At 35.9% G+C, this 16239-nt stretch overlaps 1 protein-coding gene across 3 annotated transcripts in view; it reads left to right on the top strand.

The window, feature by feature from the left end:
• The window catches only part of Nox (NADPH oxidase), a 613528-nt gene that overhangs the window by 456126 nt on the left and 141163 nt on the right, over positions 1-16239 (top strand). For all 3 annotated transcript variants that reach the window (XM_081743205.1, XM_081743206.1, XM_081743208.1), the window contains one exon: positions 13557-13677. In XM_081743205.1, the coding sequence (XP_081599331.1) occupies positions 13557-13677 (121 nt within the window). The remainder of the gene's footprint in view (positions 1-13556; positions 13678-16239) is intronic.

Below are 16239 nucleotides of genomic sequence, written 5' to 3'. Positions count from 1 at the left end.
ACCTCAGGGATTTCATTTGGGTCTAGAATTTCTAACTGAAGTCTGATTTTCAATTGGTTTGCTGTAAATGATCAATGAAAGATGGGTGATTTATTGGACTATGCTTACTGAACGGAAAACATATCGACAACGGTGATGACATACTTATAACCATTAGAGGAGGGCAGTGGGTCAAACAGTTCCAAATTTAAAGTATGAAAAGGAGCTATTGGTTTGATAGGTTCATGCAACCCTAATGGTTTAGTGGTTGAGTCCCTGCGTTCTTGACATTCTCGGCAAGTTTTGATAAAATTACGAGATGATTGCGTTTCAATACAATTGATCTTCAAGATAGGACATTCGTTCTCCGGTTGTGAATCACGAAGAGCGTCTTCGGAAAAGGAGATTGAATCATTGAGTTCTAAATTACTTTGAGTCACCTCAGCGTTCGTACGCGGTACCGATGTTAAGCTAACGTTTCTATTTGTCCTAGGGTTACCATTTTTGTTGTAAAACTAAACATGTGATAAATTCAGTACTGTTTGCTCCTTGCGGCTTGGTAAATACTGAACATGAAACTTCATTTTTGGCTGTCTTTGATTGCTGTTAATAGTTATGGACTGTAACCCTATACCGTATATGTAATGCTGAATGAAATCTATTCCTAGAACCATTTTCTCATCTAATTGAGACTGTTTAACTAATGCCACATTTAATCATAAACGACGCGATCTTCGACCAAAGGTTCCTACTTGGAAACTTAACCGAACCACTGGGAATGGTTGAGTTAACTTATCCCCTAATGTGCGCAAACGAATTGTGGCACGCATTCGCTTAGCAATTGGAAATTTTTGAGGAATCATTTCTTGAGCCAAAACAGAGATTTGCGAACCACTGTCTAACAATTCATCTACTTTTTTTTAATTAAAAATTCGAATGGGAATCGTGGGCAATCTGTGATCATACAATTTCGTTCGAGCTCTTTTCACTGCAATTGACCTACCGTCTCTCCCGATTTCACGCTTATACGTCCACATTCTTTTGACAAACGAATTGTTTCTAACACCCATATAAGGTTTTAAATGATGTGGTCTTTTAAATTCTCTACATTTTCTCTTCATTTCCCGATGAGATTCAGTATAAATGTTAGCTAAATACAACAAATGTAACACATGAATAGCTTGATCTACGGTTGATACTTCCTTTAAAACCAAAGCCTGGACACAATTTGGAGGCAACGCCTTATACAATAGGCGTAACAATTCTCTCTCTCCCATTTCAGGTCTTACGAACTTCCAGTCTCGTATTAGAGTATACGTGAAGTTATCAGGAGGGAAACGAGGGGGTAGTCGTTTTCTCATTAATTTCTGTTCAAGCTGACCTTTATATAAATCGTCAAGAAAAGCTCGAGAAATCATTTGCTTTAATTCCCAAAACTGCAACTGTTGAATGGCATTCTTACGACATAAGTAGCAGTCTAGAGCCGCTTTTTCGAGACAGGCCGCTAAATAAATACATTGCCAATCCTGGTCGAGCCAATTAAGAGAACGAGCGATGGTCTGATATTCATCAACAAATCTAGTAACAGGTTCTTTAAGGCTTCCTTTAAATTTCGGCAATTTCAATACCGGTACACTGGCTACTCAATCGTCAGTTTCTTCCCGTGCACTTGATTCATCAAGATTTTGCCTACTTTCTACTTGAGGTTCTTTAGGAGGGGGTGAATTAACATTTATTGCCTTATTCTCGTCCAAAGGTAATGAATCCTCTGAGGGAGTCTTCACTTCGTGATTATCTAAAAATTTCTTGCCTAATATTCTTATATAATAATAGTGCAAGTGCGTTATCAGCAGTGGGGGAATATTTCACTTGAGGAGGGTGAGAAGCAATTTGCGGATATTTAGGAAAACAAATTCTCAATACAAGGTTCTTCATTTATAAACTCCTTGAGTTCTTCACCTGAGTCATATGAAAGAGGACTCGGAGTTAGCATTTCATGGGCAGTTTTTTCCTGATAGAGTTCCTTCTTCGTCAGTTGTTTAATTTCGTCATCGGAATCATATTTACTTGATTCTGGTGGGGAATTTTCTGGGAGTTTACCTTTCAAGGGTTCTCCCACGTGAGGTGGTATATCAAATGGAAAATAAACTTCATCATCCACGACCACTTCTGAAGCAACCTATTTGCTGCTGTTTTTCTTTCTTTAACGGTGTTGACGCTAACTTGGGATCGAACTCAAAATCACTCGTCATAATGCCAGGAGATTCTTCGGAAGAACTAACTGCACCTTTATTAGAAGGGTTAGTCAGTTGTTCTGGCTTAAGGAAAATTGTTCGTTTCGCAACCACTGGCTTATATTGTGTACTGTCCAAAGGAGTCAAGGATGGCATTTTATTACAACTTTCTTCAAACTTAGCTAAATTTTCCTTATAACGCTGCGTTATCGGTTGCCTATCCACAGGATCCGAATACTACTGAGGATGGTCTATCCGTGGTTCAAGTAAAGTAGGCGAACTGGCTACTGGCAAACTGGCTTGCTGCACTTCTGTTGCTTCTTTTGCCATGGGACATAGTTCGGAGCGCAGAGCCTTCGTGAGCGCGGCTTGCTGAGCAAGAGATTTCCTGCAATACTTGCAACTTGCTTCACCCGATTTTGCAATATACCATGCATGAAATTTTGGTGGAGATTTCTTAGGTTTGAAAAAGGGGAACCAGTGGAAAGACATTTCGAATTAATTTTTTGTTTCCACTAAACAATAATAAAAAGTATGGGGAGGTATTACAAATATAATCAGATCACTAATTGTCATTAGAATGCACAATAACGCAATTGCAATAATGCAACAACTTACATAATTCACTTAAATTAACATGCACCATGAACATAATACCAAAACATAACATAAAACACAAAACAAAAAAAGGAAAGATGTCATAGCAGCACCACAAAATTTTTCGTCCCGAAATATAAAAAAGGAAGAAAAGCTTTGGACGAGCCCCCATTTGTGACGATGTTCAGGTCTCTTTCTGTTTACTTAGCTCGTTAAATTCCACATTCATTAGGAAACTGCTCACGCTATAATTTAGCGGGTGTCACAAAAGTATTATAATTAAATTACACCGTGATTTTCATGGGAAAAAGTGGTTTAATCTAGGGGAATGACAACATTATTTATAAAAAGTAAGTTTATTACATAACTAAAATGGTAATATACAACAACATTTAATTGAGTAATTCACAAGTTATTTGATATCTGATAGTTATATATCTTAATATAGATCGATTAACAGGCAAGTCATTCAGATATTTAAGTTATTGGAGATGGAAGATGATATACGAATATGCGACAACAGTTCTTAACCTTGAAAGTTTTACGGTAGGTAGGCAAATCATTTTATAGTACTGCATGACATCTCTAAACTTGAAATTACTGATGCAACAAGTGCTCGTACATACCTTATAGGAGTAGTCTTTGTAATTCGTAGAACTTTGACGATGATTCTGTCTGCTCACAACCGACGTCTCGAATTTCTTGAACCTCTGCACCTCTGGACCTCGGAACTTCTGAACTTCTGAACAACCGTTTGAGACCTTGAGATCCTTTTATATTATTTCCTTCTCTGTCTTACATACGGTTTTTGCAGTAAACTGATTGTTATGTGTTTCAAGTTACACAAACATACTTATATCAATTTTATAATATCATTATTCAAGTTATTTCTCTCGTGTGTCCATTGAAAATTTAACCCAATTCTATAGTTTTGAACCTGCATTTACAATTCAGATGTACGTAGTTATAACTAATCTATATTACAAAAGTGGTAGTGACAATGTTTGTGACTCTTAATCTCTTGAACCGCTCAATCGATCTCGATCAATTTTCAACATAGATGAGGTTCGGACCTGGAGTGGTTTTTATCATATCCCTTTGGCGGTAGAAATTAGGTGAGGGGGATGGGAGAGGAAGATACATAAAAATAAATAAAACATAATAACTCTTCAACCACCGGACCGATCTCGATCAAATTTTCAACCTATATTAAGTTTAAACCTCAGATGTTTTTTGTTATATTACTTTCATGGTGTAACTTAAGGGTGGGGAAGGGGAGAGAGATTTAAAAATGATACAATATGACCGATATCAGTGCCGAATCTATAAGGGGGAGAGACCAATATGATCGATATCAGTATCGAATTTATAGTTTTTGAAGTCGCTGAGATGAACAGTGACATTTCCGATTGTTTAAATCCAAATATAGCCCCGCAGCAGCTTGGAAAAGAGGGAGGAGGAAATATATAAAATGATCTAAAATGACCGATATTATAGCCGAATCTATAGATTTGCAGGTCACTGAGATGAATAGTAACACTTCTGATGCGGTTTAAATCTAAATTCAGCCCATAACTTTGGGGAGGGGGATATATATATATATATATATATATATATATATATATATATATATATATATATATATATATATATATATATATATATATAGGTGCCTTCCATTTCAATTCAGGCAGAGCATGTACCATCACCATCTCAGATATTGTTGAAACCTTTTTTATAGCAACTACACATGTTTTTAAGAGACCCATATTTTTTTGTTTTGTCGAAAAAAATTTTCCCGCCAAGTAATGGGCCATCAAAGACGGGGAGTACAATTTATGAATTGTAGAAGACATGGAAAATGGTCAACTTCGGAGCCTCACCATTCGCCTATGGAGACAGGTAGAGTTATAATTCTTGTTGTGGTATGTACATAGGGATATAAATAAACTATATTTTATTATAGTTTGGTTTGCGCATGCGTATCTTTTTGTACATAAATTAACAAATGAACGTCAATTTATCTGAAAAGTCGAAGTTTGCGAATTTTTTTCGAGCACTTCCGGTCCGAATTTTAAAATTCTGTTTTCGCGGTTGGTAAGACCTAGCTACCCGCTTTCCGAAAAAATTTTTGTATCGCTTCTGTGTGCAACCGTTTTGTCGCAAAAAATTCGAGAAATTGTAAAATTTTCTAAAATCGCCATTTTTGGGCGCCATTTTCTCGAAAACACCATTTTTTTAAAATTCTGAAATTTTGTCAGATGGTTCAACTTTACATGAATAATAAACACACCAAATACCATTCTCGACCAATGCTTCATGAATTAACTGCAGCCTTTTAAAGTTAGCGAAGTTTCGTTAACTTTGATGTCACAGTTAGCAACACTGGGAACAATGAAAGTGCAATGATTTGATGATGTTTGTGGTTCACATTCATTAAATGAAGAATAAAAGGTTTTCTTGACTGTTTTGTTCATTATTTTGATCAAGAAGGCTCTCTGAAATAGTAAAATGAGCCTCCCCCTACTCCTCCGTTTTCTTAAACCGAAATAATCTGAGGGGGAAATTACGATTACGAAACACATAAATTTTAAGTTTACTTGAAATGGCCATCCAATAAATTCTGATGATCTACACAAAGCCTGAACTATTACCTCAGTGATGATTTGGAATGCTCCAAACAAAGTCTCAATTAAGTACGGTGTCATTAGTGATCGAAAAAGGACAAAAAGTTTTAAAAATCGAAACGTTTTCTTACGCGTTCCAAGAAAATTTACTGACTTTTTAAACAGAACAATCCCAACATAAGAATGGGTCACTCGGAATTTTACAGTTCGACTAAAGTGGGTCAGTCCGCAACCTGCGAGGGAAGTGTGTATGTGTGTGTGTGAGTATTGTGCAAATTTTAAGTTAGCTGCTACTGCGTTGCTACAAATCAAAGGTGCAGCCTGTATTGAAGCTGTCATGAGTGACCTATTTCCTTTAGTAGTATCATCCGTAGAAAATTACAACTGTCTTCTTCAAGAATATGGTGAATGTCCTGGAGTGGAAGGAATAAGTGTGGAGTCTTTAATTATTGATCCTGATGAAAATGAAACATGCCATATGGGAAAACAATAATCTCGTTAAAAAAAAAAACTGTGCCACTTTCTGTTTTTGTATCATATATTGCTGGTTTAACTGTAATTCATGACTACATCAAGAAAATCCAAAGAGAATTAATTGCTACCGAAAAGCACCGTATAAAATTTCAAGATACAAATTCTATTTTACTTTACGTGGACTTCGCAGAAAACTGGACTGTTATTCTGCAAAGTGAAATTCAGAGTTATCACCGGAATATGAATCAACTGACAGTTTTGTTGTAATAAACGACGATAAAACACACGATTCGGCTCATGTACTCATAGCCATAGACAAAATTCTAAAAATACTCGAAGAAAAGCGAAAATATATTTTATAGAAAAAGGTTTGAATACGAGAAAATAAGTGTCTACAATTTCCCTAACCGTGTCAGTGATTTCTGATGGTGCTGCATCCCACTTTAAAAATCGCTTTCAAATGTTCGAGATGAAGACAGGTCCGATAAAGCAGTGGTTTTGCAGTGAAACCGGCCATGCAAGGGTCTCTGCGACGTTATTGAGGGGGAGGGGGAGGTGTAAAGAATGTGGCAACGCGGCATAACCTTAGGCAAATACAGATACACAGTGTTAAAACCGCAGAAGAAAAAAAATGAAATGAAATCTTTAGGTTTTACGTCCGATGCTTATCCCGATTAGGCTAAAGGAGACGGTGATTATGAGAAATGAATGAAATGGTGGAATGCAGAAAGTGGGAGGAAACGGGATAACCCCGAGAAAACCCACGAGCACGGTGTTTGTCCACCAGAAATCCCACACGGCGCGATCTGGGATCGAACCAGGGACCCCAAGCACCGGAGGTGAACGCTCTACCACTAAGCCACCGCGCCCCCACTAAAACCGCAGAAGAATTCGTGAGTATAGTGCAAGCACAAACTCCGGGTATCACTCTCGTTCTGTTGCCTGGAACTGAATTCGACGACTTCCGGAAGAAAAAAAGGGAAAGTATGCGACCGGTAACTGATATTCAACGAAGTCATCTTTGCCTTTCGGAAAATGGCGAAGTTTTTATGGCAGTAACGGGTCACCATAAACTAACTTCATGATTCCCCCAAAATCAAAATTCTGCAATTCAAAGTGTAGATTTAAGAAATCTGCAAAAAGGAACTTTTGTTACATACATATATGTATGATAATTAGTGGTGCGTAGCAGAAATATTATGAATAAATCATGAATTACGTGAAGTTGAAGTGCTGTTATGCTTCCACATGGACCTTCAGCATTTGTGACTATCGACAATGTGCTACGCAGCGGCGGATCCAGGACGGACTTCTGGAAGGGGGGGGGGTAATACTGCTACTTAGAGCTACTTTTAAGAGCTCCAAACTCTGAGATTGGTTGTATTTATATATAAAATAAAAAAGTTTCTTCCCCCTAGATCCACTCCTGGACGAGTTGTGAGTGACCAACACCTATTGGAGCACCTTCACGGATACATGTTATTAGCGAAGAAGGCACCAAACAAGCAAATGATTGGTCCACGTAAATAATAATAAAAAAAAGTGAAATTTTGTTTCCGAAGACCATTTTAAGTAAGTGAACTTGAAATTTGTGCGTTTCGTAATCGTAATTTCCCCCTCAGATTATTTCGGTTTAAGAAAACGGAGGAGTAGGGGGAGGCTCATTTTACTATTTCAGAGAGCCTTCTTGATCAAAATAATGAACAAAACAGTCAAGAAAACCTTTTATTCTTCATTTAATGAATGTGAACCACAAACATCATCAAATCATTGCACTTTCATTGTTCCCAGTGTTGCTAACTGTGACATCAAAGTTAACGAAACTTCGCTAACTTTAAAAGGCTGCAGTTAATTCATGAAGCATTGGTCGAGAATGATATTTGGTGTGTTTACTATTCATGTAAAGTTGAACCATCTGACAAAATTTCAGAATTTTAAAAAGTGGTGTTTTCGAGAAAATGGCGCCCAAAAATGGCGATTTTAGAAAATTTTACAATTTCTCGAATTTTTCGCGACAAAACGGTTGCACACAGAAGCGATACAATTTTTTTTTCGGAAAGCGGGTAGTTAGGTCTTACCAACTGCGAAAACAGAATTTTAAAATTCGAACCGAAAGTGCTCGAAAAAAATTCGCAAACTTCGACTTTTCAGATAAATTGACGTTCATTTGTTAATTTATGTACAAAAAGATACGCATGCGCAAACCAAACTATAATAAAATATAGTTTATTTATATCCCTATGTACATACCACAACAAGAATTATAACTCTACCTGTCTCCATAGGCGAATTGTGAGGCTCCAAAGTTGACCATTTTCCATGTCTTCTACAATTCATAAATTGTACTCCCCGTCTTTGATGGCCCATTACTTGGCGGGAAATTTTTTTTCGAAAAAACAAAAAAATATGGGTCTCTTAAAAACATGTGTAGTTGCTACAAAAAAAGTTTCAACAATACCTGAGATGGTGATGGTACAATTTTATATTTTTTTGCCTGAGTTGAAATGGAAGGCACCTATATATATATATATATATATATATATATATATTAAAGTGATCGAAATGACCAATATCAGTGTCGAATTCATAGTTTTCGGGGTCACTGAGATGAACAGTGGCACTTTCGATGCTGTGCCCCGCAACATGATGGGGGAGGGGGATATAAAAATCAACGAAAGTGACCGATATCGAAGAGCGCTTCAGTAATAGTAAAAAGTGACTGACTAATGGAACATATTACTATTTTTCCTTAATTTAACGCAGCGAAGCTGGTAATTAACGCTAGTGTCCAAATAATTTTCTTGCGACCTAAGCGCCAGTTCTATTTTATAGAACGAAGCATCATAATAATACAAATCCAATTTGGTATATTGGCCTACAAGTTTTGGTAATAAATTAGCAAGGTTTCAGATTCGTATTTCCGGTCACTGTGGTGACTTCAGCTTTCGAGCCCATGTTTTAATGTTAATGATACAATACAAACACTAACTCTTACTAAACACTCAGATATACTCGTAATACAGTTATAATGTAGCACAAGTAACGACTACAGTCGTATTGCAGAACCGAAGAAACTACTTTTATATCAGGCAGCATATTGCAGATTAAGCAATGTATTCAATAATACTACGGAGAAGAAAGAAACTCTGTACATACACAACAAGCAATGCAATTATCTATTTTGTCTTCTGTTTCTAGGATGTTCGATGAGCTGCGAAACACAAAGTAGCATTTTCATGTTGTATCTAATTTAGAGAGTTATATGATTTAAAATGAACATATTTTTTCGAGAATCGAGATTTTTTTTTTTTTTTTTAATTTTTAATGAAACTTTTCGTTTCATCTCGAACTTGAAAATACATTCTCATTTCTTGGGCAACACTAGCATTAATGCAATTAACTATAGCTGTTTGATATTTTCGTTGTTCAAACGAGAAATTATATTCCATTATAGGCAGTGTTTTATCCAGTCCCCTCGGTTTTGGAGGGTAATCTGAAGTTCTAGGGGGAGCCCATTAAAAATGTGGAAAGTAACCATGTACCTTATGCAACCCATATCTTTATATACTGTGTGCAAAGACACCGTCTACATGCTTTCAGAGAACTATATATTTATTCTTCACTGCTTAACATTAATTTTTAACCATTGAAATATAAAGTTTCTTCATATACAAGAATTATTACTAATAATATTTTTGATTTAAAAAAATATAGTGATTTTGTCATAAAATGAAGATTCACTTGTCAATGATATCGAAATCGATTATCAGTTATTGTTAACATTTTAAAACTAATGTTTTTTTAAAATTAATACAATCAAGAATATCTTAGATAGTCCTTTCTACATGTTTTTCAGCTTAATTTAGAAAGGAATACTATATTTAACAGAAAAGGGAATGTAGTAAATTATTAAGAAATTAGTGTGTCTAGGAAAAGACTAACATAGCTCATTACTCCAATATTGTGTAATTTATACATTATACATATTCTCTGTTCAACAAATTTTGATCGAAAGTATGTAAATTGTTTAAATTTTAAAATATTTTGTATTTTGAATAAAATATGTAATTATAAATTAAAAAAAATAATATTTTGATCAGATAAAGATTCATATTTATTCAATTATTAAGACTAATCTAGAAGGTTCTTACCTTTTCATGAACTAAATATTTAAATACACATTTTTAATAAACTAACATATTTTACAGATAGTCTTCAAAATCTGTGTCCAGAAATGCGCAGACTTTTTTCCATCATTTTGTTGTGATGCTTATGAAATACTTCCAAATAAGTCGATAAATCATCATAATATCCTTCAAACGAGAGATTGCTACTGAAAATTTTCTTCTTTCTGTTTCTCGGGTTGTGCAATATAGAATATACAGAAGTACATTGTTCCATCATTCTTTTTGCCTCGCAATCACTACTACAAGCTTTCCTATGGGATTCGCCTTGCCCATGTTTTAAAAGTTCATTACTTTTTGGATTTTTACCTGTACTTTTATTCCAGACTGTGAGACCTTTCGTTATGAAAGTACCATAAGAACCTTTTGAAAATGGTTTCTCTTTATAAAGAGCACTACTATTGTCTAGTTGCAAAAACGACGTGAGAGTTTTTTTTCCTATTCAAACACGACATATTATCATCAACGTTATAGTCGATTAAATTTCGGATACTTCAAATAACTATTATATATATATATATATATATATATATATATATATATATATATATAACACCAAGCATTACACCTCAAAAAGCACAAATACACCACATTAAAACCCAATCAACAGACTGATTTTTTTCTGTCGTTGCTACGTGCTGATACTTATTACTTAGTATTCAGCCTCTCAGATAAAAGCAAATTTTGCAGGTAATTTTAGCAAGCGTTTTCTCGAAATGACAAAGGAAGTGGAAAATATAAAAATGGTATCATGAAAAAATAAATGAGATTTTTTGCGGAATATGAAAAAGGACATCAACTGAAAACTAGCAAATAGGAAAAACATAAACTGCACGTTAAATTTGAAACCGGAAAAAAATATATCCTACTGCTATACTTATATCTTTAAAAATTTGGGGGGGATTTACAACTTTGAGGGACAAATTTTCCCCTCCTGAGATGCCTGCATAAAACACGGATATAAGTGCATTAACAAGCAACAAGTCAAATACGTTTAATATTAAAAAAGTCGTCGTCTTTTATTAGATTTATTTTTTCTGACCAAGACTGGCTTTTAATTGTTATTTAAACGACAATTGTTATATTTTCGCTATGCCCAATTATTTAGAAATTCGGTTCTGCATAAATCAGGAATTCAAAGCCTGCAAACCACAATATTTCACACTCTAATAAACATATCAAGGTCTTGGCAAGTTTGATCCTGATTGGATGAGATCGGTGTATGGGTATTATTTTGGATTGCAGGACGGAAAGTTTGATCCTGATCGGATGAGATCGGTGTATGGGTATTATTTTGGATTGCAGGACGGAAAGTTTGATCTTGATCGGATGAGATCGGTGTATGGGTATTATTTTGGATTGCAGGACGGAAAGTTTGATCCTGATTGGATGAGATCGGTGTATAGATATTATTTTGGATTGCAGGACGGAAAGTTTGATCCTGATCGGATGAGATCGGTGTATGGATATTATTTTGGATTGCAGGACGGAAAGTTTGATCCTGATCGGATGAGATCGGTGTATGGATATTATTTTGGATTGCAGGACGGAAAGTTTGATCCTGGTCGGATGAGATCGGTGTATGGGTATTATTTTGGATTGCAGGACGGAAAGTTTGATCCTGATCGGATGAGATCGGTGTATGGATATTATTTTGGATTGCAGGACGGAAAGTTTGATCCTGGTCGGATGAGATCGGTGTATGGGTATTATTTTGGATTGCAGGACGCAAAGTTTGATCCTGATTGGATGAGATCGGTGTATGGATATTATTTTGGATTGCAGGACGGAAAGTTTGATCCTGATCAGATGAGATCGGTGTATGGATATTATTTTGGATTGCATGGCGGAAAGTTTGATTCCGATCATATGAATTTGGTGTACAGACTTTTGTTTTCAAAAACGACGGAATTCACTGCTTATAAGTCAAGAATCGTAAGCTTGCACTACGTAATATTTCAATACGCTTATATAGCTAGTTAAGACAAATTCGATTCCGATCTAATCATTCACATACACGTGGAGTCTTTGTTTTTAAAAATATGACGCAAAATTCGACTGCCAATGACTCAGAAACCGTAAGCCTTTACAATCCAAACCAATCTAGTATTGACAGTATAATTCTGGAGTTCCGGGTTTCTTGAGAAAACCCTTGTCTTGCATGTGAGTTGAAGAGCATCTATAGTCCTGTGATAGACGTGACTGTCACAGCTTCTTCTTCGAATGCGTAATTGTTTCTAAGTTGCCGTGTGGAAGATGGAGAAGTTTCACTCTTACTGGTGCTCCTGATAAGGCACTGATTGGCTTGATGAAAGAAGTTCAGTGAAGAGTTCCATGAAGATGATGAATTTACTGAGATCTAGAGCGGTTTTCAGCATTGGCATGTAGGCTCGAAGTAAGTGTAATATGGTAGGAAAATTGATATCCTTCAGAAGCTGATGTTCTTTGATGGATCTTAAGTAGGTTTTCAGAGAATGAGTATCTTGGATGGTGAAGCAGAAGAAGTACGTACGGTGGAAGGTAGTGACTCTGGTATTCAAATGGAGGATTCAAAGGTGTCCAAAGGAGATTCAGAATGTGATGTAGTGCTTGCTAATAGCAGTGACCGTCTTGTTTGAAGAATTAGCTGTTCACGTGGGCGTGTTGAAAAGTTGGCTGGATGAGCTCTTTTGCAGTTGATACATTTTGCTGGGGTGTATCTGGTCTTCTTGGCACATTCGTACGTCCAATGAGAGTCAGCACATTTAATGTACCGAGACAGAGCTAGTCAGATAGCTTGTGAATGCCCAAATCGTTGGCATTTGAAGCATTGCAAGTAAAGTCTCTTTTGAAGTGGTTCTATGCAAACTATACGCTTTTATAGTAGGTGAAGTTCTTTTACCATGCCAAGTTTGATCCCGAACCAATGAGATTGGTGAGTTTTCGCTTTTGAAAATATGACGCAAAATTTGACCACCCAGAATTCGGAAACTGTAAGCCTACGCAACATTATATTTCATATGTTTATGTAACAAATTAAGGTATATCGCCATACCAACTTTAGTCCCGATTGGACACGTTCTGCTAAACTTGTACGATATATAACATCCTTCATTTTTCAGGAAAAAACAAATGAAGGACGAAAACTGATATTTAAAGTTAGGCATTTATATGAACTATGCAATTCCATAATCTCATTACAAACCACCTAAAATAGATTTATATATATATATATATATATATATATATATATATAATTCACGGAAATAAAACCTGTAAAATGCACCTTTATCTTATGTTTAAACATGCTCAAATTTGATATACAAAGCATTACGCTCGAGTCTCATTAATAAGACAATATTCAGAATGTGATGGTACCATTGGCATTAGAAATCAATTGATATTTTATGCATATACAATACTCAGCTACATTGATATCGATTTGTTTTGAAGCTAAAACTGAGATGTTCTTCCTTCTGCAGACCACGATCGGGCTTTGACAAGGGAAATTTGGAGTGGCTGGAGCAACTCTTCAGACAGACCGTTGGCAATGAGAAGGAAATCAAACGGGATGACTTCAAGAAAATCGTCATTTCGAAAAACGTAAGTACTAAAACAATCTTAAATAACTAGTTTCAGAGTATGGAATTATTTTAAAATGAGTTTTTAGTGTTTAAAAGAATTGCTGTATACAAGATAGGGGTTTGTAGATTGCAGTGTCTACGTCTGGGGTGTGTCTAAAGTTATCATCTAATCATGAAATGTTAAAACCTGAAAACGAAGACTCCTTTAGTTCAAAAAAAGGAGTTTCAAGTTTCATTTGGTTCGCGGGACGGACGCTAATAACATCTCCGATTAACCATCAGTCAAACTCGCCAACCCTCGTCAGCAGCTAATTTTCTAACGGTAAGTACGCTACTTAAAGTGTGGAAAAAGTTCAACGGTCAACTTGATGTGCCGTGCGATCGGCAGAGGCGACATTGAACTTTCTGAACATTCCATTGAAAGTTTGATGCAACTACAATAATTTTGCACTTTGTAACAATTATTGTAAGTGTTCTTGTGCTATCAGCCAGGTCTTCCTACCTTTGGAATGGCCGAATGCAAACCTTGCATTTATCTTTAGAGATTGTGATGAAGAAGCCAAAGATATATGGGTATATATATATATATATATATATATATATATAATACAGGATGGCCCATTTTAATATTTCCACGGAAATATCTCGAAAACGGGTCAACAAAAACTCAAATAGGAAAGGCCATAGGGCACATCGAATGGTGTTTCCTCGGTTCCTCTAGGGCCTCCCCTTTATGAGGGTCCAGGGCACAACTTTAAAATTTTAAATGGAAACTTAGAACGAGTGATACCTCTTTCGATAGATCTTTAAAAGCTAAAAGGCTTTGGGGCAAAAGATTTTTCATATCGATCACCGTATTCAAAATAGTCGCCAAGACATTTGCCTGTACCACTAACATGAAAACGGTTGGGAATAAATCAACACAGCAAAAATGAAGGAAAATGGCATGGAGTACGTGAAATGATGTTGTGGTGGCCCCAGGGCCGACTTTCATGGGGCCCAGGGCCCAATTTCGAAATTTTAAATGGAAACATGGGTAGAGTTATACTTCGTTCGATAGATCTTTAAACACTAAAAAGCATTGTGGCAAAACATTTTTATATGTGCCACCGTTTTCAAAATGGCCGCCAAGACATTGTCCCTGTATCAGATAAAACATCCAGTACCACTAATATGAAAACGGTTGGAGATAAATAAACAGAATAAAACTTGTATAGGTAAGCACAGAGGGTATTTATCATTCCAAGGCTCGAGAATGATGAAACAGAGAAAAATATGATTAAAGTAAAAGTGACTTAATGAAACGAAGAAAATCTAATTCCTTAAATTGTTGCTCCATCCTCCCTCCGTTGAAGCGGGAAGGAACAGTGAAACTGCAGATGAGAACCTTAGTTTTTGCAGATTGAATCTACGCAACAAAATTATCTGAAATGTGCTTTCATAAGATAGATATCTCTGTAATGAGAAAAAGTAGGTAAAATTCGTGTTAAATGGTACCTTTCATTTTTATTGTAGGCAATGATTTCCTTCAAAAATGAATCAACTGAAATGAGAAAAATTGTCGAATAGTTTTTGCCATGTGAAAGAGGTGTTACTCATCTCATGTTTCCATTTAAAATTTTGAAGTTGGGCCCTGGGCCAGTCATGAAAGGTGGCCCTGAGGGCACCGCGACAATACCATTCGATGTGCCCCATGGCCTTTCCTATTTGAGTTTTTATTCGGTTCATTTATATTCAACCGTTTTGATATTAATGGTACTGGATGTTTTATCTGATACAGGCAAATGTCTTGGCGGCCATTTTGAATGCGGTAACCGATATGAAAAATCTTTTGCCACTACGCATTTTTAGTTTCTAAAGGTCTATCGAACGAGGTATCATTTACCTCATATTTCTATTTAAAATTTTAAAGTTGGGCCCTGGGCCCCCATGAAGGGCTGCCCTGGGGGACACCACGATAACGGGAGCAGGAAAATTCGGTGTAGGAAATTTCGGTGTAGGAAAATTCGGTGTAAGAAAACTCGGTGTAGGAAAATTCGGTGTACAGAAAATTCGGTGTACGGAAAACTCGGTGTGGGGAATGTTCGGTGTAAAGAAAGATTCGTTGTAGTAGACAGTAGTATTTATTAAAAACTTAACTTTGAGCATAAATGAGCGTATTAGTTTTAAGTTCAAACTTTGTGTAGAACGTACTTTTACTGTCTGCTATACCAAATTTGGAAAAATTGTGATCGTGAAATAATTTGAATTCTAGATTTCGACGGATTTTAGCATTTCATGGCCCTTACATGACGAGAAATTTGTTTATTGATGTCCGTTTGTGTGATTTAGCGAAGCGATCATCGATACCAATCGACATTTCATTTAAAACTTAAGTTTTTGCTGTTTTGGAGGATGTCTCCTAGAATTTTATATTTCAAAAAAAAAAAAAAAAAAAAAAAAAGTAGATTACTAGACGGGTAAAGTTGAAAATTGTAGATTTTTCAAAAATGTTCTGACGATTTTATGTATATTTTATAAATAAATATTTAAATTTAAATTCTTCAAAAACGACATAGTTTATTTATGTTACTCAAAGGTG

This window comes from Thermobia domestica, chromosome 16, assembly GCF_964235325.1.
Source record: "Thermobia domestica chromosome 16, izTheDome1.hap1.1, whole genome shotgun sequence".
NCBI classification, from domain to species: domain Eukaryota; kingdom Metazoa; phylum Arthropoda; class Insecta; order Zygentoma; family Lepismatidae; genus Thermobia; species Thermobia domestica.
This window is presented reverse-complemented; position numbering and strand designations above follow the sequence as displayed.